The sequence below is a fragment of the Pinus tabuliformis genome, chromosome X (assembly GCF_031772625.1).
Source record: "Pinus tabuliformis cultivar Carrire ecotype Pingquan chromosome X, CPIR1, whole genome shotgun sequence".
Taxonomy (NCBI): Eukaryota; Viridiplantae; Streptophyta; class Pinopsida; order Pinales; family Pinaceae; genus Pinus; species Pinus tabuliformis.
Genome location: NC_142308.1, coordinates 361558838 through 361585277, shown reverse-complemented (window position 1 = coordinate 361585277; position 26440 = coordinate 361558838). Strand labels below are relative to the sequence as shown.

The 26440-nt window shown below is 41.0% G+C and overlaps 1 protein-coding gene across 1 annotated transcript in view; it reads right to left on the bottom strand.

The window, feature by feature from the left end:
- The window catches only part of LOC149140000 (putative cadmium/zinc-transporting ATPase HMA1, chloroplastic), a 396088-nt gene that overhangs the window by 345242 nt on the left and 24406 nt on the right, over positions 1-26440 (bottom strand). The window contains exons 2-3 of the mRNA XM_089450873.1: positions 20963-21113; positions 20644-20831 (exon numbers count right to left, since the gene is read on the bottom strand). Coding sequence (XP_089306999.1) covers positions 20644-20831; positions 20963-21113 — 339 coding nt within the window. The remainder of the gene's footprint in view (positions 1-20643; positions 20832-20962; positions 21114-26440) is intronic.

Genomic DNA, 26440 nt, shown 5'->3' with positions numbered 1-26440 from the left:
CTGGTTGAAGCATCCTGTTGACCGCCGAAACGAACACATTCATTTTTCTTGTTTCTGATTTGTCTTCTGTAAGATCTGCTTATATGTTCTATCTGCATTTTGCTTATCTACTTGTATGATTGCTGTGAGAAAAGTGAAATTGCTCTTAGCATAGAACATCTACAAAACTTTACATGGTATCAGAGCTGAGGTGAAGACAAACTCTATCTATAGCAATCATCATCGAAGAAAATGGATTCTTGAGTGATCTCCTCCTCTCCACGTCTTGGGTTTTTGGAGAAGGAGAGATCATAGAATACGCTGGCCTAGATGATGCCCTAGCTCTCAGGCAGATGATGCCCTAAATTACAGTCAGTATGCAAACCTATATGCTATTCATGATGAATCTCTATACGCTGTTCAGGAAGTGAAACCCTACGCTGTTCATGGAAACACTTCATACATATACGCATGGCATTACGCTGACCTTACGCCTAGCATTACGCTGGCCATATGATAATCACAGTAAAAGGAAGCTTCTATACGAAGCACTTAAGGGACTTCTATACGCAGTCTAGGGTGCCACTGTCATCTAGCCGCGGTGATAAATAACACGCTGTTTGTTGAAGCCTAAACACAGAGTCTCGTTTATGTTGACGTAGCTTAAGAAGATGAACTCAACTCGCAAATTCTCTCTGAAATTTCACATATTCTAGATGGAGCAGAGCCGCAGGGATTTTCGGTGAAGGGCTTGACTGCACCTCGGATGGGTATAAGGTGCAGTCAAGCTAAATCTCGGTTGGATAGAACACAAGGAAAATCTCACATTTGTCTCTCTGAATTTTCGAGTCAAGGAACCGCAATCAAGGAGGAACAAAGCTCGCAATCAAGGAAGAAGATCTCGCATTTCCTCGCTCCAAAATCTCGCATGGAGAAGCAGGCCCGCATTAGGGTATGACTGCACCTCGACCGGGGTATTAGGTACAGTCATGACCAGAACTCGAAGGTATGATGAGGACGCAGAATTGATCCATGAACTGGGCTAAATATTCTCTCGGCATACCTATGAATTAAAGGCACAAAACTCGGATGGATAAGGAAATGAAGATCTCGGATAAGGACACTGCAATGAGGTCTGAGCTATATAGATTCTCAACAGAGACCTAATCCTTATAATGAAAGTCTCTGCATTACATGAATAGATTGATATGACAATCTCAGCATAAAGATATCTCCGCTCTTTCAGAGGTACAGTATTGACATAATAACTAACCGCAGTGATAACAATGATCCTACGTTTGCTATGACAATCTCGACATATCTTTGATGCAGATATTCCTGTATCAGTCTCGGTATACATTCTCGGCATAATCATAACAAGTACAGTAGTACAGGAATCTCGAATATCTCTGAAACTTCGGGGTAATTACAATCACACAGAACTAGGATTCATCTGATATTCTTCAGAGGAAATTACAGTGGTTCAGTACTTCGGATGAGTACAGTGGTCCTATATTTCTCGGATGGGTAACTCAGAAGTAAAGCCTCTCAATGATATTTGTCTTGGCATAATGAACGATCTCATGAAGATCTCGGTGTAGGAAGAAAACACAGTCATGGTCTCAGTATATATGTAATGATGTTATCCAACAGAGAACACTCTGTATTGGCATACCTCCAGATGCAGTCAAGATCTCAATTATGGTCTCGGTATAGCATATACTGTCTTGACATATCTCAAGGTACAGTATTAATCTAAGCATAGTTATGATCTCGATCTTAAAGGAAAAATAGTCACAAGATGTACTCTATGTACCCAAATTGAAGAAGAACCTTGTGTCTGTATCTGCCATGGAAGACAAAGGATTCAATGTAACTTTCTCTGATGGAAAGGTACTCATGTGGAAGAAGAGCTTCAAGGAAGCTATCTCAATTGGTTTTAGAGTTGGTACACTCTACCAGGTTGGAGGGAGTCCGTTGGGAGCTATGACTTGTGATACTATCCGTCAAACCGAACTATGGCACCGAAGATTTGGACACCTTCATTACAAGGCTCTTCCCGAAGCAAGGAAGGTGGTGACAGGGATGCCTGATTTTGGAAATAATCATAAAGGTGTATGTAAGGGCTGTGTTGAAGGAAAACATACAAGGGGACCTTTCCCCTCAAGTGTCACAAAGACATCTGAGATATTGCAACTGGTCCATTCTGATCTTTCCGGTATGTTGCCTGTAACATCCCTGGAGGGATGTTCTTACTATATGACATTTACTGATGACTTCTCTCGCAAAACCTGGATATACTTCTTGAAGAAGAAGGATGAGGCTTTCATGTGGTTCCGTACCTTCAAAGCCTTGGTGGAAAATATGACCGGAAAGAAAATCAAGATTCTGAGGACTGACAATGGCACTGAATATGAGTCAAATGAGTTCAAAGACTTTTGCAGAGAAGCTGGCATTAAGAGGGAGACTACCACTGCATATACTCCTGAGCATAATGGTGTTGCTGAACGCAAGAATAGGACTATTGTGGAAGCTGCCCGTGCCATGCTATGTGACCAGGGTCTTCCAAAGTTTCTGTGGGGAGAAGCTGCAAATACTGTTGTGTACATTCAAAACCGATGCCCTCATTCCGCTTTGGACTCCAAAACTCCCGAAGAGTTTTTCCCTGGTAAGAAACCTGATGTCTCACATTTTAGAATTTTTGGATGTCCTGTCTATTTTCATGTGCCGAAAGAAAAGAGAAGTAAGCTGGATGCTACTGGGAAGAAAGGAATGTTTGTGGGCTATAGTGAGACTTCTAAGGCATATAGAGTCTATGTACCTGGTCAAAGGGAAGTAGAGATAAGCCATGATGTCACTTTTGACGAAGATGCTTCCCTGAAGAAAGTAGTAGATCTTCCTAGATCTGAAGAAAACCATGAAGAAAGACCTGGAAATCTGGAAGAACCCCAGGATGAGACTATGCCTGATGTTGAAGGGCCAATGGACCCTATTGATCCTTCCCCTTCTCTAGGAAAGAGGCCATCATGGCTCAGGGACACCCTCGAAGATGCTGAGGGTCATGCTGCCCCAAGGGGAACATTCCGAGAAAGCAAGAAGCCGTGTAGATACCAAGGGTATCTAGCTGCCATGAGTACTATTATACAATCTGAACCTGGATCTTTTGAGGAAGCCATCAAGCATAAAGTCTGGAAGGATGCTATGCATGAAGAATATGAGGCTATTATGAAGAATGATGTCTGGGATGTGGCCCCGAGACCGAAGGACAAATCTGTTGTCACCGCTAAATGGCTCTACAAGATTAAACATGGATCTGATGGGAGTGCTGAAAAGTTTAAGGCAAGATTTGTTGCCCGTGGCTTCTCTCAAAAGGAAGGAATTGAATATGACGATATATTTGCACCTGTGGCTCGATATACCACCATCCGATCCATCATAGCCCTTGCTGCTACGCAAGGATGGAGTCTTCATCAGATGGATGTCAAGACCGCTTTTCTGCATGGTGCAATAAAGGAAGAGGTGTATGTAGAACAACCTCTGGGATTTGAAGTTCAAGATCGAGACACTTATGTTTGCAGGTTGAAGAAAGCCCTCTATGGGTTAAAGCAAGCACCCAGAGCTTGGTATGAGAGGATGGATAGTTACTTGATGAAGCTGGGCTTCACTCGAAGCAATGCTGATCCAAACCTTTACTTTAAGGTTGAGGAAGGAAAGCCTCTCATTCTAGTGCTGTATGTGGACGACCTCTTCCTGACAGGTGATGACCCTCTCATTCATCAATGTAAGAGGGAGCTTGCTGCTGAGTTCGAGATGAAAGACCTAGGACTGATGCACTATTTCCTAGGCCTGGAGGTCTGGCAGAGACCTGGAGAGATTCTCCTTTCTCAAGGAAAGTATATTGTGAAGCTTCTGGAAAGATTTGGGATGGTGGACTGTAAGTCCGTGTCGACACCAATGGAACTCAACTTTAAGAAGTTGAGTGGCAGCGCTGCAGGGCCTATCTTGGCAAATCCTACTGAGTATCGTCAACTCATAGGAGCTTTGATGTTCTTAGTGAACACCCGTCCGGACATATGTTTTGCAGTGAATACTTTGAGTCAACAGATGGTTGAGCCTCATCATTTTCACTGGGTTGGTGCCAAGAATCTTTTGAGATATCTTCGGGGCACGATAAACCATGGGCTGAGATACACTGCCGGGAGTGTGATACTCCGGGGATATACTGATGCCGATTGGGCTGGCAGTGTGGTGGATCGTAAGAGAACATCTGGATGCTGCTTCAATCTTGGTTCTGCTTCGATCTCATGGATGAGCAGGAAGCAGAAGTCGGTGGCTTTGAGCACCGCGGAGGCCGAATACATTGCTGCTAGTATGGCCTGTTGTGAAGCAGTGTGGTTGAGGAAGCTCTTTAGTGAGCTGTTCCAACATGTGCTAGATACCACTGTAATACTCTGTGATAATCAGAGTGGGATTCGTATAACTAAGAATCCTGTGTTCCACGACCGATCCAAGCATATTGATATCAGGTACCACTTTATCCGGGATATGGTACAGCGAGGCGCCGTAAGGCTCGATCATATAGGAACTGATGAGCAGGTCGCGGATATTCTCACTAAGCCCCTGGGGAAGGTCAAGTTCCTAACCTTCCGTGAGAGTCTTGGTGTCGTGGAAAGACCCTATGATATGGGTCCTGTTGGACGATGAGCTCTGGGAGCTCTGGGGGGCTTTGGGGATAGCTTCTCGAAGCTATAAGCACTCATAATGCTTCTGCCCCACCCTTGTGATTATTGAGCTGGTTCGCCACTCATTTAATCTGTGCCCCGTATGCATCCTACCCATTGAGTTCAGGGCTCATGGGAAGTACCTCTCATTTGGCCAATGAGGTGTGGAAAAGCTAGAGACTATTAGCAAAGACTGATGGACGCATCAGAGATTGCCGTACTCTCTATCTAGGATGGCATGGTCCAACCACTTGATCTGGGATCAAGATTTGTGAGGTCTGGGACCTCTGGACTGATTATGTCAGTCGGGGAATGATGTCTTTGTGACTGACCCACTTCTGTTCTGAAATAAAGAAGCCAGCAAAGCAAGTTTCGGCGGGATGACTCACGATGTTAATTGCACTAATAGATGGAGTTCTCCCTAGTTGAGAGGGAGTGTTAAAATTGGACAACTAGGTCCAAACTCCATGTTCTGATGCTCAGATTAAGAGGCTAATATTTTTGTTGGATTCCTCTTTCTGAGAGGTGTAAAATCCATATAAAAATAGTCTTAATCCGATGAGCAGAACTTATATTTTGAATTTATTATTCTTAATAAATTATATGTGCAAGGTCAGCCAGTTTTGTAATGTAGGCTCACATGCCCAACAGATGTGTCACACACCCTCAATGATGGATATATATACAGGAAAAGTTGGAGAGAATTTGAACACAACTCAACTCACTTCTTCCTCTCTCATCCTAAAAGTACGAGCTACCAGGAGGGTTGTTGTGACACATGCTGGGCTGGCTGACCAAAGGAGACTTTGCTGGTTGAAGCATCCTGTTGACCGCCGAAACGAACACATTCATTTTTCTTGTTTCTGATTTGTCTTCTGTAAGATCTGCTTATATGTTCTATCTGCATTTTGCTTATCTACTTGTATGATTGCTGTGAGAAAAGTGAAATTGCTCTTAGCATAGAACATCTACAAAACTTTACACAACCTTCTTCTTTCTCCTTCTTCTCGGCTTCTCTTTAACTTCGGTTGCTTCAGACCTTTACTAGTTTCAGTCTCCTTGAAATAGGCCCTCTTTGCATGGTGATTCCTTCTAGCTTCCCTTGGCTTCCTCTTGTCTTGACTTTCTTCCAACTCGGTTGCCTTATTGGAACTGGTTCTTTCTGCAACAAGTTTCCTTTACTTCCTTTGTATGTGTGCCTTCAAAACAGACCCAAAACAGATCCAAGAGATGCCCAAAATAACTTCGCTCTTCTTTCTATATTTACGCTGGCTATGAGGCTTTCCTTTTTGACCTTCACACTTTTGGTTAACTTCAGACCTATACCTCACACTTCAGACTGTGATGACTGAAAATCTGCCTTTGAAATGAAGCTGAGCACTCCTATTTATAGTCGTTTTCCTCTGTAATTAGCCAACATGAGTGTATCTGAGCCGATATGTCCTCAAGGGGAGTTAATTAATTCAATATTGAAGTCAACTTGTAGAAGTGGTCTTGTGCTTGTCTTGGAGGGCTTTTATACTCATTTAATGACTCATAGAAATGTGTAACATGCCCAAGAGGGTCCTTCATACATAACATTGACTCAATTTGACTTTATGACCAATCCTAAGGACTCACAATGGGAGTTATACTAAAATAAAAATCCTTGCTCAGGAAACCCATTAGACAAGCATTACAACAATAATTTTATTTTTCTTATTTTCATCAATTACATAAAATCACAATTACACGTCACTATGAAGACCAAACCTAATTATTTTTCGACAGGCAGAGGGCCTCAGAAATAGAGTGAGATGACCCAAGATTATCTGAACCAAGCGGAGCTATAGAAGAAGATCATCAAGAGGACAGCAAGGCTAAAAGAGGCTAGCCAAAGTTGTTATAGCAGACTGTGGTGGACAGCAAGGAAGGTAGGGCAGTAAGTGAGGCAAAGGACAACCCAGTACAAAAGTGAGAAGACTTGGAGGTTATGACTTATATTGAAATCTTGGATAAGAAAGTTCTAGGGTTTGTGGGATGAAACCCTAGAGCAAGACTTGGAGTACTAAATGCAAATGGATTTGGTGTGATGAATACTTGGATTATCACCTTGATAGCATGTGGAATGACTTTGTGTTGATGCTACCTTGTTGTTAAGCCTTTGGTATGGCTAGATAGCTTGATTAATGGCTTGCTAAGCCCAATCCGCAAGATGAATAAACAATGGAATCTAAGCTTGATGAGATTGCATGTGGACTTCATAAAGGAGGAAAGGATCAAGAGGGAGTTGACAATTCCTTACAACACTCGGTTATTTCTTCCTCAATCAAGAAATAAGTACTTCATATCTATCTCCCTTCATTATTGTTATTTTTCCTTGGGGAGCCTCTTGTATTTGTATTTTTTGCTTGGTTGTAATTGTTTCTTCCATGACCTCATGAATGAGATTTGCAAGTACATTGTGAAGGTTACCAAGGCAATGATTTGGCAGCATTGGGAAGAAAAAAGTAAAGTTTATGGCAAGATGGTTCTCCCAGTAAGGAGTACAAGGATATTTTTTGCTCCAATCTTTTATTGTTAGGTTCTTGTATGGCCTAAGGACTCGAGCATCAAGAGTGATTTGTGTTCGAGAGGGAGAAATTGTACAGACATCCAGGACCATGCTAGATGACCGAAAGAGCTACCAAAACCAAAGGAGCAAATAGTGAGGCAGAGTGGAAGCAACAGCCTTCCAAGAGGATGTCATGGGTTGAGATTGACAAGATGCCTAGAGACAGGAGGTCTCTAGGAGGTCTTCTTTTGAAAAATCCATGTCAAGCAGTGACAGAAGGACATGCTTATAGGGAGCAACAACGGCAGAAGTACTTGCTTACATGACAAAGGAAGCAGTAATGGAAAAAGGACTTGCTTACGTGACAAAGGAAGCAGCAATGACAAAAGGATTTGCTTCCATGACTGAGGGAGCTGCCAAGACTACAATAGGAAGACCTACTTCAGTGTCAGAGGGAGTTGGCCTCGAAGATTGAAATGAATATTTCTTGGGATTGGAGATTCAAATTTGGTGCATCTCACGATGTACAAGCAGTTGATTGGATCCTTGATGTCCCTAGTTAACATCGGGCCAGATATTTGCTTTGTAGTGAGCACCTTGAGCCAATTTATGGTTGAGTTGAGGGATGTACATTGGGTTGCAGGGAAGCATGTGTTGAGGTACCTACATGGTACAGTTGGATATGGTTTGAGATATGTTTCAGGTGGTGAAGTAGGCTACAGGAATATACGAATTCTGCTTGAGCAGGAAGTGCAGAAAGAGGAAATCGAGGATGTTGCTTCAGCTTGAGATCCACTACGATATCTTGGTTCAACAGGAAGTAGATTTTTGTTGCACTCTGGACAGCAGAAGCAGGTTATATCGCAGCCAATGTCGCAAAATGTGAAGCAATGTGACTTCAGGAACTTCTTTCAATACTACAAGATCAAGTCACTTCATCCAAAACATGGTGCAGAGAGTAGCAATGGAGCTCCAGTACATATACATTGGTCAGCAGATTGTAGACATTCTCACCAAGCCTCTGTCTAGAGTGAAGTTTGTATACTTCAGAGACAAGCTTGATGTGATGCAGAATGTCTCCCTCGTCGAGAGGGAGTGTTGGTGTATTTGCAAGATCAGGCAGACCATCTCTTGAAGCCAGAAAGGACTTTGGTTGGGTCATTAAGGACAACGGAGTGCTGATATCTTTGCAAGATCGGGCAGACCATCTCTTGAAGCCATAAAGGACTTTGACCAAGGGATATGGATACATCCGCCTAAGAAGCCAAAAGGACTTGGCAGGGTCATAAAGGACTTTGACTAGAAGTGAATGACCCAGAGAAATTACAGGATTGGACAGATCATCTCCTAAGACGCCAGAAGGACCTGGCTAGGTCATAAAGGAACTTGACTAGAAGAGATAGATGTAATTCACCTAAGAAGTCATAAAGGATCATGGCTGAGGGTGAATGGTCCAAGGGAAAATTCTCTCCTAAGAAGCCAGAAGGACTTGGCTATCATAAAGGACTTTGACCAGGGGAGATTTATACACTTACCTAAGAAGCCATAAAGGACTTTAGCCAGAGGTAAAAGGACCTAGAAACTAACATGCACCAACATAGCAAGCTCATGAACTTTACTTATTAAGGAGAAATTTTGGCTAAGGGGAAATCTATTGCAACCAAGGAGAATACCTCCCTCACTAAGAGGGAGTGTTGATTTTTTGCGTAGCATCAGGAGGTATTCTCGCATGCCATGATGCCTCCTAAGTCAGACTAGAAGATTTATGAAAAATTAAAATTAAAATTAATTTTTTTATTGGGCTTTATGTAGGCTCAAAATTCACAAGCCAACCCAGTTCATTAAGGGACGTGTCCCTAGGGGTAAATGCACACATTCGACTTGTATATATATACAATGTAACATCTTAATTTGACCAATTTTTATCACACATCTCTCTTCTATAGTAGCCACACATGGGAGCAGATATAGGACGAATTGACTAAAGTTTGGACTTTGATTTTAGCACAAATTTCTAAACAATTTTGGAATTGTAAACCTTACTGAAGAAAATTTCTCCTAGAAGAAGAGTTGTTGGGTTTTCTCCCAAGTTTGGGTTTCCTAGGGAAAATTTGTTGTCTTTATTGTTCATGGTTGTCTCTTTATGATCTTATCATTCTCACTGCATTACCACTGAGATTTTTTGTGTATAATTGCTCAATGATATTAATGGCATAAAGATAGATTGTATAGAGATCATTAGGTAGTAATTGTCAAATCAGAAAATCGGTTTCTATTATGTATCTTGTAGGAAATTCAACACCTAGGACAATGACATATAAGGTATTTTATGTTATTAAACGCAAATTTTGTTGAAGCCAAACCTTAAATTACCATGAAATTAAAAAATATTAAAATTTTAAAAGATTGACACACAAGGACTAATGCCTTATCAATATTGAGCATATGGAATCAAGAAAGGACAAGGTCAAAAGTGGAAGGCCATGGTTGGAGAGAAAGAGAGAGAAATCCTCTCAATCAAACCTTAGCAATTATCAATAAATTAGATATTTAAGGTCAAGGAATGCTATTCTAAGTTTCCTTGATGGATACTAGGTGACAAATCTTGTGAGGGATTGTTACCCGCCAAAATGGGTAAACCCCATAGGAGAAAACTTTTTCTCCTATATTGGATAGCCAACTAGCGAACAACCCTGCACATTTGCTCATTAAAGATGATATGCCTCTCCTCTGCCATCTGCACCAATCATACACCTCTCACCATCTGCCATTCCTCTTGGATGATGGTGGGCTACCACTCAACAAGGACTTTGATCATTTTGCAATCGAGTGCTTTCACTTGGTGTTTTGGGAATTTAGTATGGATAAAAGGGTGATCTAGATGATTCATCGATCTTGACTGTAAAATGTTCTCTCACCTTACTAGGGGGGTTAATCTTTAGCCCTAGTCCAAAGGGACCTCTCCTAAGGCCTTAGGGTTATAGGAGTGGCACCACTTGGAAAACTTGAATTGAAGTAGTGTGCCCATTCCCCTTTACCATACTTAATATTTTACATCTCCCAATATTCCCTTTGATATCTTCTCCATTCTCCAGGTTAACTGTCATTGGTTCATTAGGATTGAGCACTCTCTTATCCACATCCTTGAGTTAGGCCAAAAACCATTGTCCTAGAGGTTGATGCAACTAAAAGAATGAAAAAAGCATAAGATTGTCACAATGGAAGAAAAGAAAAGTTAAAATGCAAAAGATGGTCGGGACATAAGTTAGCATGTGGGAAAATGCCTAGCATGAGCTCTACCCTCCTCATTAGCCATCACCCGGTTCCTAAGTACTTGATGTTCCATCTCATCAAAAGGAACCCTTGCATGTCCCAACCCTAATGAGCAAGAAACTATCTCAAGGGGTAAAACAAAATGCATCGTCATAAAGAGCAAGCTTTGATCCTTGAGTTATGCACCAAAATAAAAAACATTATCAGAAAGAAGTAGAAGGCACATCAAATGGGTGGAATAAGCAGGCCGAGAAGGGTAACTCATGCCTTTACGATTACTCCCTCCATTACATCTATACAATCAAGATGTGGACTCCCATTAGTCGGTCCCCTGACCATGGCACTTCAGCATGAAGCTCTTCCCCTCCATTGCCACTTACTCGCATTAAGAACTATAGATAGAAGAGTTGACCCTAGAAATGCCACCTCCCCCTAGGGGTTGGAAGCACTCAATAGGGTTAACTACTTATCCAACCCTACAAAGGTAGGGAACACTTTTACAAGACTTGCTCTAGTTAGATATTTGAAGGTGATCCCGATTTGAAGTATTAATATGCCCTTAACACTTAAGCATGGTCCACTTAAATGCATTTATGATCTTAGTATATAATGGATGGTCGCTTTCACTTGAGTTTGAGATAGTTTTGCCTGGTGGTCCAAACCAGTTGAGGCCTTGAGGACACTTTACTCCACATTATGCCTAGGCCACATCACGCTTTCAAAAAGCGTGATGATTTGACAGATGTAGCATAGTCCATTTATAGCAGAGCGTTCAACACTTTGGCAACCTGGACAATTGATGGATTTCCAAGAGCACCCCTAAGTTCCATAACGTTGAGCTTCTCTTGCTTGGCATGGAGAATTCTTGATGATGTACCAGTGGACCAAGCATGTGTAATATTCCTAATTGGAAAATAACAATAAAAACCAGAAGCATGAACTAGGAACAACAACTAAAATTAAAGTCCAAACACCCAAATAAGAACACCATAGAAAATAAGCAGAATAACTAAGCAATTTTATTAATCAATGGGAAACAGTACATAATGAATAAGAACAATGGAGCCTGGGCTTGCTATGCAAGCTATGGAAACCCCAGTAAAATCTTGTTGACCCAACTATTGAAATGGCTCCAAACTGATAATGGACACTACCTAGAAAATTTGCTATAGGCTGGCAAATGGAACTGGAAGTTCTACTCAAAATAATGCTCGAAATGCTATGAAATTGCAGCCACGAGCTCCTCTCCTCAAACACGAAAATACCCCCGAAAGGTATGGCTTATCTCTAAGCCAAAATCAAACCCACAAAGTGATGTAAATTCCCCAACTAACTAGCAGTTCGCCCTGCTATAAGAATGAGGATTTCAAGCCTAAATATCACCTGAAAAATCATATAAAATTAGTTGGAGACTCCTCTCAATAAACCCATGAAAACCCAGAAAGGGTTTGGGTTGAATCCACCAACCCCCGATGATCGCCAACAACTGTAAATTGCCCAATTTGGCTAAAAAATGCCCCACATCCTTGATACTACTGAATTAAGCCCAAATACACCATTGGAAATCTCTCCCAACTCTAGCTAAATTCTCCCTTGAGGTAAACCTCCAATCTCCAACCATTATCTCTCCTCAATGGCCCTCTCTATCTCATCCCGATAGGCTTTGGGGTGCCTATACGAAGTAGTGATGACCGCATTCACTCCGTCCTCCAACTCAATAGTGTACTTGAACCCACGATCTAGTGATCTGCCCAGTGGGATCTCCTCAAAAACCCCCTAGTGCTCTCCAACAAGGCCAGTGTGTTTGGATGCGCAAATCGTGTCGGAGCCCTTGTCTCTTAGATCCTCAGCTCCACTGCGTGCTATATCCCCATGTCGCAAATCTACTTCCATCATGTGAGCAGAGATTGTCTGAGGTGGATAAGAGTGCATTCCCCTCAACACTACCAGCTTACCAACTGGGCCTGTGAATTCCATCTCTAACTTCTGCAAATCAGTGGTGACCCTCCCTAGTGAGTAGAACCAGTGGACACCCAACACTACGTTGGTGTCTGGGACATCAACCACGAAGAAATGATTAGTAACTACGTTGTTCCCCATCGTCATAGTCAAGTCGGGGACATACTTCGTGCACTGCATGGTCCGGTCCCCTGGCACCAATATGGAGAACCCCTCAAAAGTCTCTGTGTGAATGCCCCTACGCTCCACCATTTGGGCATCGATGAAGTTGTGGGTGGCCCCATTGTCTACCAGGACTGATACTCGTTGCCCCTGTACCGTCCCCTTGATCCTGAGTGTCAAATACTTCAGTACTCCCCGCATTGAAGTAAGGACTCCCCCTGATGGGGCAAACAGTCCTCCTCTAGGTGGTGGTGGTCCTCTCGATGATGGTCCTCCCTCATCTCCCTGCTCTGCTCCCATATCGAACTCCTCATCCAGCTCACTGTTTGAATACACCTCAATGTAATGGGCCTTGCCCTTAGTGCACTTATGCCGAAGGCTCCTGGCACGTGAAGCACAGTTTCCTCCTCCTAAGGTCTCTCTAGGTCTCCTCATCCATCTATCCACGTCCTCCATCCCTCTAAGGTGGGCTAGTGTCTTAGTTCCCCCGTGGGGCAGTGGGTCTATTGGGGACGAAAGCCCGAGTCTTGGGCAATGCGCCAACCATGTCCCGAGTCCTAGAGATAGCATTCATCAATGATATAGGCTTGTAAGCCCTCACCCAGCCACGCAGTGGCTCAACAAGCCCCTCCATAAACAGCATGATCAACTGAACCTCTAAGATGTCAGTCACCATCACAGCCAATCTCTAAAACTCTGTAATGTAGGCCTCTGCACCACCAGTGTGACTCAGATGAGCTAACTCCCTAAAATGTAACTTTGGGTCCTTCCTCTCAAACCTCTCTAACAGCATCTAGATGAAATCGGTGTAAGAAGTGATGTGTATATGTCCCAACGTGATCAGCCCATGGTACCACCACTCCTGGGCATCCCCCTCCAAGTGAAGAGCAACAAACTGAATAGCATCGGTCTCCCGCATGGGGTTCAGGTGGAAGTATGTGTCTAACTTTTGAACCCAAGCTCTGGTTGAACTCTTGGCCGACCCATCAAAGTTAGGGAGTGTAACCTTCCCTGCTATCTTTTGCATCTCCTGGTTAGAGGGTCCCCCTCGGTAGTGTGCTCTAGCCCCAGTAGTACGTCTCTCCTTGAGATGTATGTACTCCCCAAAGGACATCACTCGCTTAATCCAGGCATCCAACCCCTCATACTCATCAATACCGGATGCAACTGAATTGACCAAGTCTGCAACCGGGTCTAGCTCCCTCTCTGATTCTGATTCATCCACAAAGTGAGGCATAGTGGGACAGCCAGCCTGCCCACACTGAGTGTTTGGGGGTTGATAGGTACGGTTACCCACTCCTGCTCTGGAACCTCCATCTCCGTGGGGCTCCCCCTTGGGCCTCCCATTCATCTGCAACCCCATCACTTGTTGCATCATGTCCATCATGAGCTACCCTTGCCTCAACATTTGTTGATTGGTTCTCAACAATTCCTCTAGAACCTGGTTTTGGCCCCCTTGCCTAGGCTTCTCATTGTCTCCTTGGTTGTCCATCCGACCTTTGATATGTTCCACTTCAGTGCCTGAAAATGGATCTGGACCCTCTTCTCTACCTCGACCCCTGCCTCTGCCTCTACCACAACCCCTCTGGAAAACCAACCCTTGATACCTTGGTGGCATTACCTACTCTTGTTCCCCACTCTGGCCAAGAACATGCTCTAATACCACTGTAATATTCCTAATGGAAAAATTTACAATGATAACAAAACATGCAAGACAATTTAGCATAAAAAAATTCAATAAACACCAATAAACCAAAAATGCTCCCAAACACACCAAAATGGGCAATTTTATTATATATAACTGCTGGAGTACAATGTGAAATAGAAAGAGTGCACCTGGGCTTGCACAAGGCAAGCTACAAGCCTCAGGTGGTCGATATATCAATGCCCAACTGCTGCAGGAGTTTATCTTCCAGAAATTTGTGCTGGCCCCAGTAATTCTGCACTGCTGGTTGTGTTGAGACCCTGATTTGACCCCTCAAATCTGCCTAGAAAAATCTGCAAAATTAGATTTGAGATCCTTGTCAGAAACCCATAAAGGGTTTTCTCTATTTTTGAAGCTCCAAAATTGACCCCAAATTCCCAGCACTTCTTCACTACCAGTAAATTTCAGCCTGCAGGAAATTATGCCTTTACAGCCCTCCAAAATTGTGGAAAATCTCCCCTTGGCTCCCTTTTAACTCCCACACAACAACCCAGCTCCAAATACCACTAACCAAGACCACCCACAACAGCGCTCTCTCAATTACTGCGTAGGCCTGGGCAATAATTGCATAGGCTCAGCAAGTGAAATTCACATTGGTGAGATGGGCTCACTTCTGCTCTACAATTTCCTCTTCTCCTCCAACAAATTCTGCAAGTAGTGTCCAGCAAATGTTGTGGCTTCTAATTCCTGGCACCAACTCTCCAAAGGATAGCGTAGCTCTGATTTTGCGTCCCTTCCTATCTTAGAAAATTCATGGCACCTATGCTATGTCTCTCCCTGCTTCCACAAGATAATGGTGATACCTTCCTAGGGTGGCACTCGTAGTCCATCGAAGACATGGGGCAGTTTCCTCCTTGGGAAACTCTAGTGCTCAACAGCACTTGTGACTCAGCTGAACAGCTTGAGCAACAAAAAGTTTGTCAAATGATCAAAAGCCCCAAATGATGTTGCCTTCCTCTTATTTATACTTGCTGGTCCTTTGCCTCATGTGGGACCCTCCAATAATTTCGACCTCCTCTAAGCATTTCAAACTCCTTTACCAAGTGGTGTGTATTTTGTGAGAGAGTGGTCCCCACATTCCACTAAGAAATAAAAAGACTTCGACCCACTTTTCCTAAGTGCCTCTCCAAAAATTACTTTAGGCCCCAAAATAAAAAAATTAACAAAATTGGGTTTTCCCTTTAACAAAATATTTAGGAAGGGAAATTACATAAACATAGCAATTCACAAGTTGCTAGGCTGCAGCCCTAGTTTTTCTTTTCTAGCTCAGGAGTCAGAAACTCATTGTAACTTAAAGAATAACAAGGATACTCTATTGGTGGTTCTTATCATTCATTTTCATAAGGAACCAAGCCTTTATATACATTATGTTGGATCCATGGTACACTTCTTAAAGTGGGAGCCAATTCTCGAGGAATCAACAATTTAAACAATAATGGACAGCACAATAAATGGATCTTGTTGACAACCCCTTCCATAATGCAAACATATGCAACTATTTAATATCACTGTTTTGAAAATGAGTCCAAATGGACTCAGCTGAGTTGACTGCTGACCAAACCAACTCAGCCTTCAAATTGGTTCGGTAGGCTAGTTTGGTGTCAAACCGACCAAGTCAGAGAATGACTCAGTGAATTCTGTACCAAACCAGCCCTACTTAGCCAAGTGGATCTAGGAACCCCCAGTGTGGCCTTCACCTAGGAATTAAGAAAAAAACAACAACAAAAAACCTAATCTCTAGACCCTAGAAATATGTTAAGATAGAACCCCCCCTCCCGGCAATTTGCCTCATGCATCTCTCATTGAGCATTTGTTAACATTTGGAATTTTGGAGCATTACTGGAATCTTGAACAGAAGCTATGAAGCTTGATCTTGGAGATGGTTTGGCAAAAATCCCAGCCCAAGTATACAATATGTTTTTAAAGTTTTGTACGTTGAACTTTCAAGTTTCAGCCTGCTACCAGTTTGAAGTTATAATTAAGAACTTTGCATAATAAGAATTTAAGATAGGGTTTTCAATGTTGCATATTTGAATATGCACATTGGAATTTTACCATGGCCCCAAAAGTCAAAGTCTAGAGACCTTGCTAGGATCCATGCTGATCTTGTTAATGAGCAGATTTATTGCAAATATTACAAGAAATGCATAGAATGTTCAATGGAGGGGGAACTGGTAGGTTGAGAGAACACGTGGCTGGTATGGGAGGCCAAGTTGCCCCATGCATGGCCCCATTAGAGGAGATTGGACATATTAGATTGGAATTGCAAAGTCAACTTACAAAATTTGAAGACAAGGTTAAGAATAAGGAGATTGTTGTAGCATGTTTTTCAGACTCTACATCTAGAGGCCATTTAGAGCTGCATTGATTATGTATTTTGTCGCTGAAATGTATTGCACTCAGTGCCATTTTGAAAAATTTTGATATATTCACCCTTGCATGAAATATGCATCAGCAGACATTACTTATCAAATCTTTAAAATAATTTTTAAAAATAAATCTAAATATTTATGTATTGTTTTAGTAAACCATGTCATTGAAATCAAATAAGTCCAAGTTGACCCTCGACCAATTCTGAGTGCAAGTCCAAGTTGACCCTCAGCCGATTCTGAGTCTGAGTTCAAGTCCAAGTTTTAAAACTATGCTTAATATACACATTCTTCTCTAGCAAAGTGTGGGAAGATCAAGCATTTGTTGAAGAAATATTATATAATGTTATGAATTTACATATGATCATCATGTAACTACATAGACTACAACTCATAGGGAACCAAATTTACTTCCATAAATCAGAATATTAGTGCTGATAAGAACCAATCAGTTGAAGGGGTGACAGGAGTGAATGGGGTGTCGGTATGCCTTGGAGGACAAGAAGAAATAGCTTTTTGATGGAGACTCAAATAATAAAGCAGAGGCATATGCAGTCTACCAAGGAATCAAGCAAGCCATCGCATTAAACATTTAGTAAATTAATCGCGTGGGAGCTTCCTCACTTATTATCAAGCACCTTCACTATAATTCTCTTCTTGCAGATGATAATCTTCAGACTATTTTCCAAAAGAACTGATATGCTCTGAACCACATACAGGAATACCAAGCACTTCATGTTTTTGACACAAAATAACCAAAGGACAGATTTGCTAGCAAATTATGCCACACGGAAGCAAGAAGGAACTCTTAAAATCAATGAGAGGGGTTTTAGTACCCCAATCCCTTGGATGGTCATTAATAGTAAGAATCAAATGACAAATGGTGGCATCAATCACACATTGGCAACTGGAATAATGGGCAATCATTTCACCACTCCTCTGTGACTCCCTTCCACTCCCATCCCACGCTCCTTGCACCTATCACAGCACTTCACACAGCCAGTCAGCACAATGTATGAGTTTAATCATTTGCATAAATTCCAAATCACATGCAGGAAGATGCCCCTGACTTGCTTGGCCATCACCCTGCTTAATTTAGCAACAGCAGTAAGGATTTCAGTCATCGACATTCCAGATTGAATACAGTCTCCAGGTGATTCATCTCTCTGTTGTCTCAATCTCATTCCAGCATCAACTCTGGTGAACGGTGGGGCAGAAGGGATCTTTCCCTGTTGGGCTCTGCTTCCATGCCTGTCCCCTTTGCTTTTCCCAGAGGGAAAGCTCACAGTGAATCAAGGTTTGGGATTTAATTGGAGAGAGTCAAGCCCAGCTTTCCTCCTGGTAGATATGGCTCAGTACTACAAGAAAGACAAGAAGGACATTTCTCGCAGCTATGCAAAAGAAATTGAGGATTTGCAGCATGAAATAAATCAACAGCCTCAACAAGCACAATTGGCAGTGATTTGGTCTACTACAATGGACATCATCATCAGTCAGATGCACAAAATAGGAAGTATGGAGGACAAAATAGATGCTCTCAGGAATCATATAGAAGACTTGAAATTCTCAAGGCAGCAGGATCCGGTGTCCAAAATCATCTGCTCTCTCTATCAGTTCTTCCTCTCCCTCTCTGCCTTATCTGATTATAGAATCACAGTCAGCTCCACCCACAGGTTGGGCCAGCAAACCCCCCCCCCCATCTAGTTGTCATATGCAACTTGCAAGTAAAAACCAATTTTCCACCAAAACTCCGGGACTGGGCGACATGGGTGCAGGGAGATGCAGAAGGGGTACGTGTGGGAGTACCCTCAATTTTAGGGAAATTTAGTGGGGACAGGGTGACGTTGGGGTACATATATATATTCAAACTAATATTCAATAATGAAAGTATAAATACATTGATCCATACATAATTCAATTAAATAATGAAATACACTGATCCATACTCACCATTCCTACTAATGTATATATAATTCATCCATACACGACAAGATTCAATAGTGAAATACATTGATCCATATTCATCTTTCTACACTCTACACTCTACATTGATTTTTAAATTCATCATTCAATCATTCTAGAATCTAATTAGTACTAAGCAAAATAGACTATAGTAGACACTGAAGTCCAAAGACTAGAATGGTAAATTGATATAACTAGAACTCAAAAATAGTAAAGAGTGATGTGTCAAAGAATCAGTGTAACGTCATCGACATCTAGAGTCGAGACTCGAAAGTTAAAACTGAAAATTAAAAATGGAAAATGAGCATTGAAGCAATGTTGTGAACATCGGCATCGGGATAAAATCGGCAAGGGTCTGGAAAACCAAAAATCGTAAAAATCAGGAAAATATCGGAAAAAAATCGGCAAACATCGGCAAAATTAAGATACCATAAAAATATCATTAAAAATCAGCAAACATCAGCTAGGCCAAAAAATCATGATTTCGAGATAAAATCGGGATGTTACTGAGATGTTCGCAACACTGCATTGAAGTAGCATCGTGGGGGAGGAGAGTCAACAGTTAACTGGTAAGTCAGATAGCATTGTTTGCTAAGCCAAGTAGAGGTAAGCTTGGTAAGTCAAATGAGTGAGTTAGGGATTGCAAATTAGTTTAAGGTTTGATATTTGTTATGGATTTTTCTTTTCAGTTTTAATTTTATTTTATTTTTTTTAATTTCAAGGGCTACTAGACAAAATTGAGGGGGACATGTCCCCCCTCAAAAGGGTGATTTTGGGCTTGGTGCTCTTGATTAAATGCTAGTTCCAGACCCTCATACTTGATAGAATCCAATGGAAACATTGCAATCCCCCCAATCTTGAAATCTTGAAAACTGTTAAGTCTGCTGAATTTTGAATGGGATATGAAATTCTATTTTCTCCATATGAAGTCCGATGAGGTTGGAACCACTCTCAAACATCCTAAGTCATTTCATGGTAATGTTGGAAATTTATAAAGGAGAATAACAATTTTACTTTAAGAATTTAACATTACCATTAATTACATAGCATTAGTAGGGCCCTAAGGTTGAATATTAAGTTTCTTCACTCATAAATTATTGTTTTCAAGCAAAATTAAGGAGGGACGCCTAGCCATTTCTGAGGGGGGCACCCAAAAGCACCCTTTTTGGGGAGTCGCACCCTCACATTGGGGAAACGTCCCCCCTTGTGTCTCCCCACGTCTCCCCAAAGGGGGACATGGGGAAACGTTTCCCCATACGTCCCCCTGTCCCAGGTGAATGGGGTGCGATGGATGCGTGCACCCAACCCTGAGGGACGCATCCCCGTGGAACACTGGTAAAAAGATGTCAAATTTTGGGCACATTCTGTATAGTATACACAGTCAGGAATAAGAATTATGATGTTTTTGGATTGACATATTGTATAAAATATTGGCCTTTGATCATGCCTGGAGATCATGGCCAGAGGACAGATTTTGATGTAACTATGGTGCACTGCTGCACCCCAGATGCAGATTTATATTAAATAGATTTCTTGGTTACGGTTGAAGAAAAAATTACCATTCAGTTGAAATCAAGATTCAAAATGCAGACCCTGAACATCATGGATGATGCTATAAATCTTGCCAGTCGCAGTTGGCTTCTATTTTCAATGCCACAAAAGCTTGATATGGATAAGATGGAATATCATCAAGAAAATTTGATTGGAAGTGGAATGGCCACAAAAGTAGAAAAGATAAAAGGAATGCTCAAAATATTGAGAAAACTATTCCAGTCTCAAAAAACTAAATTACCATCAATTACACATATAAACACAGAGACAGAGAACTTATCCAAGTGATCACAAATAATAATACCATCCAACAAACTTCTAAAGGCTAGGACTTCTCTTCAAATGAGAAACAATTTCTTTTCATCACGTGACAAAACCCACGCAAGAGTGATACATATTGAAAAATAGCAAATAAAGTGATGTGCATACCTCACCAGCCCGGACCAATATGTATGAACCAACTTCCAAATCATGCACAGGAACACGTTTGGAAGCCATTGAGGAAAACTGATGAGGTACTGCTGAATCAAATGCATCCAAAACAAGAGCGAACTCTGGATTGCTTTCCTTTAGTGCCTTGACATCACCCATTGCTCGCTTTGTGTAATATTCCTCCGCTACATGGACAGTTCCCTCAGAGACATGAGGAGTACAAGTAGAGGAAACACTAGCATCCTGACATTATATACAAAATAATAAAGAAAACAGTGCACCATACATATTCAAAGTCAATAGTCTCCGATCTTACCAATATGAGCAAGGTTAAACATGGCAAGAAGCAAGCCACCTTCAAGGCTGTTTCCCATAAACACAGATGCAAATGCAGCTAAAGTCATGAGAACGTGGATATTGACTCTGCCACCAGCAATGTCAATAGATGCATCAAGTGCTGCTGATATCTGTGCATTTCAAAATATTGTACAGCTGAGTCTTTTGCTCCAATTCAAAAATAAAATGGAAGAAAGCTCTTCTCTACTCTAAAAGTAGCACATCTTCAAAATGCATAAAAGAGCACCCTCTGAGAAATGCGGGACCAAAAGCTCAGTGCACAGATGCAGCATTATCTCTAAAGGATAAAGAGCAACAGTTTATTTATTTAAATTTGAGTTTGGATAACAGAAAAGCACCATACTTCCAGCCTTCATATCTGATAGATCATTTTCTTATAAAACCACCATACGGTTTGGCAAGCTATTCATTCACAGATTTTAACTTACTTGTGATTAAATTTCTACAATAGCCAACACCTTCCATTCATGCACTGCAATTTTCTCTGCATCCACTATTTGTTACTAATAGTTCTTTGCCTAAAATGCAATATAGTGCAATCTTGCTAGAACTTAGAAGCATATGCCTTATTATTCTAAAACAACAGTTTCAACACTCACTGTTAAGAACAGACAACCCTAGGCTAGACAAATTTCAACAAGCTTCCAATAAGATACGAATTATGCATAAGAACAAGATTAAATAAACAGAAGCAAGAGAGTGAAAGACAGAAACTCCGAATTAGGATCACAAAATCATTCATAAATAACTGAGGTCACTCAAGAATTTAGGGCTTTCTTTTTCTTTTTGTTCTCTTAGCTTAGGTTTTCTATTGTACTTTTGGGAGATGACTTTTTCACTCCCCTTTTCGCCACTTCGAAATGTTGTACATTACAGTCCCTTGACATATTTTGGTCATCAGTGGATATTATTATAATTGCATTTCATTTCTACTCTTCACTGTCAAATTATCCACTTTTATCTCCAAGGAATGCAATAAACGTAAGACTCTCAACAACTTGCTTACTAAAAGTGGTAAAAAGTTTGTTGAGATCTCAACTTACAACAATAAAATATTCTAGGAAACAAAATAATATTATCTTAATCTAACTCGAGCAACCAAGTCTACAATGATAAAATAGTAGTTAGTTGCAACAACTTCCCAAAACAGCCAAGAGTATAACCTCTTCAACTAATTCACCAAAATTAACACATGGATGTAACCACCTTCCCCAAAGTAGTTAAATGACCATGTAATCAAGCTCCAACAACATTCAAAGTGTCCACAAACAAAGAACCAATGGAATCACTCCACCAAAAATATGGGCGAGACGCCTCCAACTAACGAAGTCCCACATGTGCATCTTCCAAGGCTCATGGTAGAAGACAGTTCCATGGCATACATATCCCATCAATTTAGCTCACTCAGTGGCAAGATGGCTCCATAATTAATGTCATATGTTCAAGGAGCAATGGCAGCTTCGTCCATGCCTTTCAGTTTCATGGTTTCAGAGTTGATAAAAAAGTGGCAAATTTAGGTAGACAAGGCGGCTCCAACCCGCATAATATGCATTCTGCAACACGTGATGTTTAAAAATTAAAACAGCAACCAGCAAAAGTCAAAGGTAGAAATGTGGACTCATATGCATTTGTGGTTAATATATCATCAAATTCAAGGGGGCTCCACATCACAGTGAGGGTATCTCATGACTCATGAGTGACTACAAAGTATGGCAGCTCCCACATTAACTCACATTTACAGCTCCATGTGTGACAACCCCATCCAACAACCAATTATGGAACATTTGACTTACTTTGCAACTCATCAATAAAATTTAGCATGGTTTCATGAAGTAGGATTCCCCTCAATCATGTCATGGGTTCAAGAGAACAGGCCCATAGATCATGGACTAACCAAAGTTCCACAATACAATCATCTTCAAAATGTGAATAAAATAAAATCTACTTTCCTCATCATATGTGCCCCTTCAAAGCACATGGATGAAGTCACCCCATGCAAGGTCAACTTATGAGGTTGTATGCTATGTTTGTTTACTCTTGTATGACATAAACCATCGGATAAGTAAAGCAGGCGACACTTTTAGGATGGCGTCACTTCCACCTTTTGGGCCACTCACATCACTTTGGTTAAGTGTATAAAGTGATGAAAAGTAAGGTAGTCATTAAAACCTTTATCTTTGAGTCAAGAAAAATCTTCGTCATAGTTCTAGTGCATAAAAGTTTAAAACAGGTGGCCCCTTTATAGCACTATTTATCATTACCATAGCACACATGTCTTCATTATTAGAATGATATGATTTTTAATTTTTCTTTATGCCTTCATCATGGTCAAGTTGTGAAAAGGGGTGGCCCCTTTCAACCTTGCCAAAAGATTTGCTTCTAATAACAATCATAATCCAAAGTCATGATGAGAAGAGACCATGAAATGCATGAGTTGTAGAAAAAATTTGTCCAATAGGCCCACCTGGTTTTAAGTTGTTTTGCACATCAAGTTTAATGCCCAAACCCCATGGATCATTGCTGATATTTAAATTTGAATATAAGAGCAATTAAAACACTAGAAGCTACCATTACTCTTTTACAAATCAGCGGATAACTTTCACAAGCATGCACAAAAATTTAGACACTGATTTTTGGTAGACATTATGCATATTTTTTGTTGACTTCTAGTCTAAACCTACGTTGAAAGCTTGTAAACAACCTTTGCTCCTGAAGTAGATCACAGACCCAAAGAGAGAGAGCTGCTAAAATGTTTGTCGCTTTGTTTTTACCTTAGAATAATTTTGGTTGGGCATCTGGCTTAAGTTTTTTTTTGGATTAGGCTTAAAGGTTTTTCTACAGTCTCAACCCTCATCTAGGGTACACACAAATTACAGAACAGCGAAGTTCTGTTTAGGGTGTTAGCTTGGGTATTTGTTTTCTCTTACTCTTGGTTAAGATTCGTTTAGGATATAGGCTTTTGTTAGGGCTTGGTATTGCAAATGTTCTAGATCTTGGCCTTGTATTATTAACTCTGTTCTAGCGCACAAATTCGAGCAGAATTGACATCACTTAAGATTGGCTACAAGACTACTCTTTAGGAAGAGCAAAGCTAGTTTAGGACCTCAGCATTCAATGACCATTACAAGGTCTCAGACTATATGTTTTTAGGGCTTGAAGGAGATAACATCTGTCTAGCGAAATTTGCATCTACCCTTATCTAGCAGTGCTATGAAGCATATCAGACCTGCTCCAAGACAAGTAAGAAACCCCTTCATTAGCAGCAGTAAAGTTGTCAACACTAAACAAGAACAGTCACAGTGTTTAGGCTAGTAAATGAAGTGAGTCTATCTTGACTTTGATAAGAAGCAGTGTATAGGAAGTTTGTTCACCTACAGTTGTCAATATATGACAATAATTCTCACCGCAAACTCATAGTATATCAGTGAGTAACTTCAGGGAATAAATGCACTAAGCCAATCATTGATTTCACAACCTAGGTAGGATAAAATGCACTAAACCAATGATTGATTTCGAGTGTTGTTGTATGTTGCATTAAATTATTATAAAGGGTTTATAAAAGCACAAGCATGCAGTTTCATTGTAACTTCTGAAAAACCTGAAAGCACTAATCTATAGTCACCTTAATGTGTAACATTAGTAACTTTACCTTATACCAGTAAGCTTAGCAGTCACATGTATGACATATAGCAACTTGTGTGGAGTGCCTTTATGAGACAAGCAGCAATTTGCATAGACATAAATGACTATAGAAAATTGAAAGTATACATGACAGTGAAAATTAAAACATGATGTCTCAGGGGGCAGCTCAATTGGTGATCAAAGTAATGTGAAATCTGTGAAAACTGAGAGATCCAAAGTTCAAATCCCCCTATTTGTGACCCGGTTTACAGAGAGGAGGATGGGTCTTAGACCCCAGAGGTTTACTAGTAGTTATGTGTCAGGCAGGCCACTGGGTTCCTCCGGGATACAAAAAAAAAAAAATGACTGTAAATGGCAGTGAATCGATCCTTGAATTGTGAATTGATATAATTGATACTCTAACAACAGTGAAATATTATGACAGTAGGTGTAGTTGGGCTTTGGCAAGATAGTTTGTATGTGACTTTGACATACAGGGTTTGACTTGACATTGATAATATGAACTGATATGATAGTACCTCAGGTGATCTTTTATAGGGCGGGCTGTAGTGAACTTGTGTGACAGAGATTTCCTATGAGATAAGACAGCAAGTGTTGACACTAATTATATCTCTTGATAACAGTGATAACTTTAACATAATCAGTTCATGGCCCAGGATTTGCATTGTATATAACAGTGACATATAGTTGATGAAGAGTTAACAATTAAGACATGACATGTTGACTTGACATATAAGCATACAAAACTTGACAATGAGTTGACACGTAGATCTGGCATCGATACATCGAAAGTGACATTGTGATAGTAAGAGTGTGTGTATCTATATATATATATATATATTGTTTCATCCCATGATAATTCCTATGTGACAATGAACTACTTGATGTTGTTGAAGAATCTAGGGCAAGTATATTTAGAATGATTCTTCTTAGCATGATAACAATTGCTGAAGTATTTATGCAATTTAATCTTAGCTTGATCTTTCATTCATTATTAGTGTGTGTGAGTTAGCTTCATCAAACTGCTACCAAAACAAAAGAGACAAGAACACAAATGATTGGCTTTCTACCAGGGCCAAAACTTCTCCCTCTTGGAGAGGAAAACCCATGCAAAATTCTTCTTATAGAGATTTCATTGACAAATACCAAGACCATAACCATTGATACAGTTAGCCTCTCCAAGACCAAGATACCTTATCCTCCTCCTTGCTGAGATCGACATGATTTCTGCACTGCTGAAGCCATTGCTGTTACATTACTGAGATTTTCATCATAGCCTCTTCATTATATTACCGAGATCTCTTTGTCTTTATTAAGATCTTTCATCGTGACCTTAATTCTCTCCCCTGATCAATGCACCGAGGGCTTCACTGTTGTTACACCATACATAGATCATCACAATACCCATCATCATGTTGATTGTGAGCAGAAGAGAGTATACGTTATAACCAGTGTTCCACGGGGCCTCCCCCCCCCCACACAGTGTTCCATGGGAACTCGCCCCCCCCCCAGGGGTCGAGTTCCCTAGCTCCCCCGCGCTCCGGGGACTTGGGGACGAGAGGGGGTCGTTTCCCCACGCTCCCAAAAAACAGGGTACGCAGGGGAACGTGACAAGGGGTCGTTTCCTTCTGTTGAGGGGTTGTTTTCAAAAAGGGGTCGCGGGGGCTCGACGGGGGTCATTTCCCTTTGACCAATTCCGATTTTTTTAAATGAATTTTTTTTAATCATAAATTTAATTTTTTTTATCAGGCAAGGGTTTCCGTTTAAGTGTGTTTGCTGCCCTCCCTCCCTCACT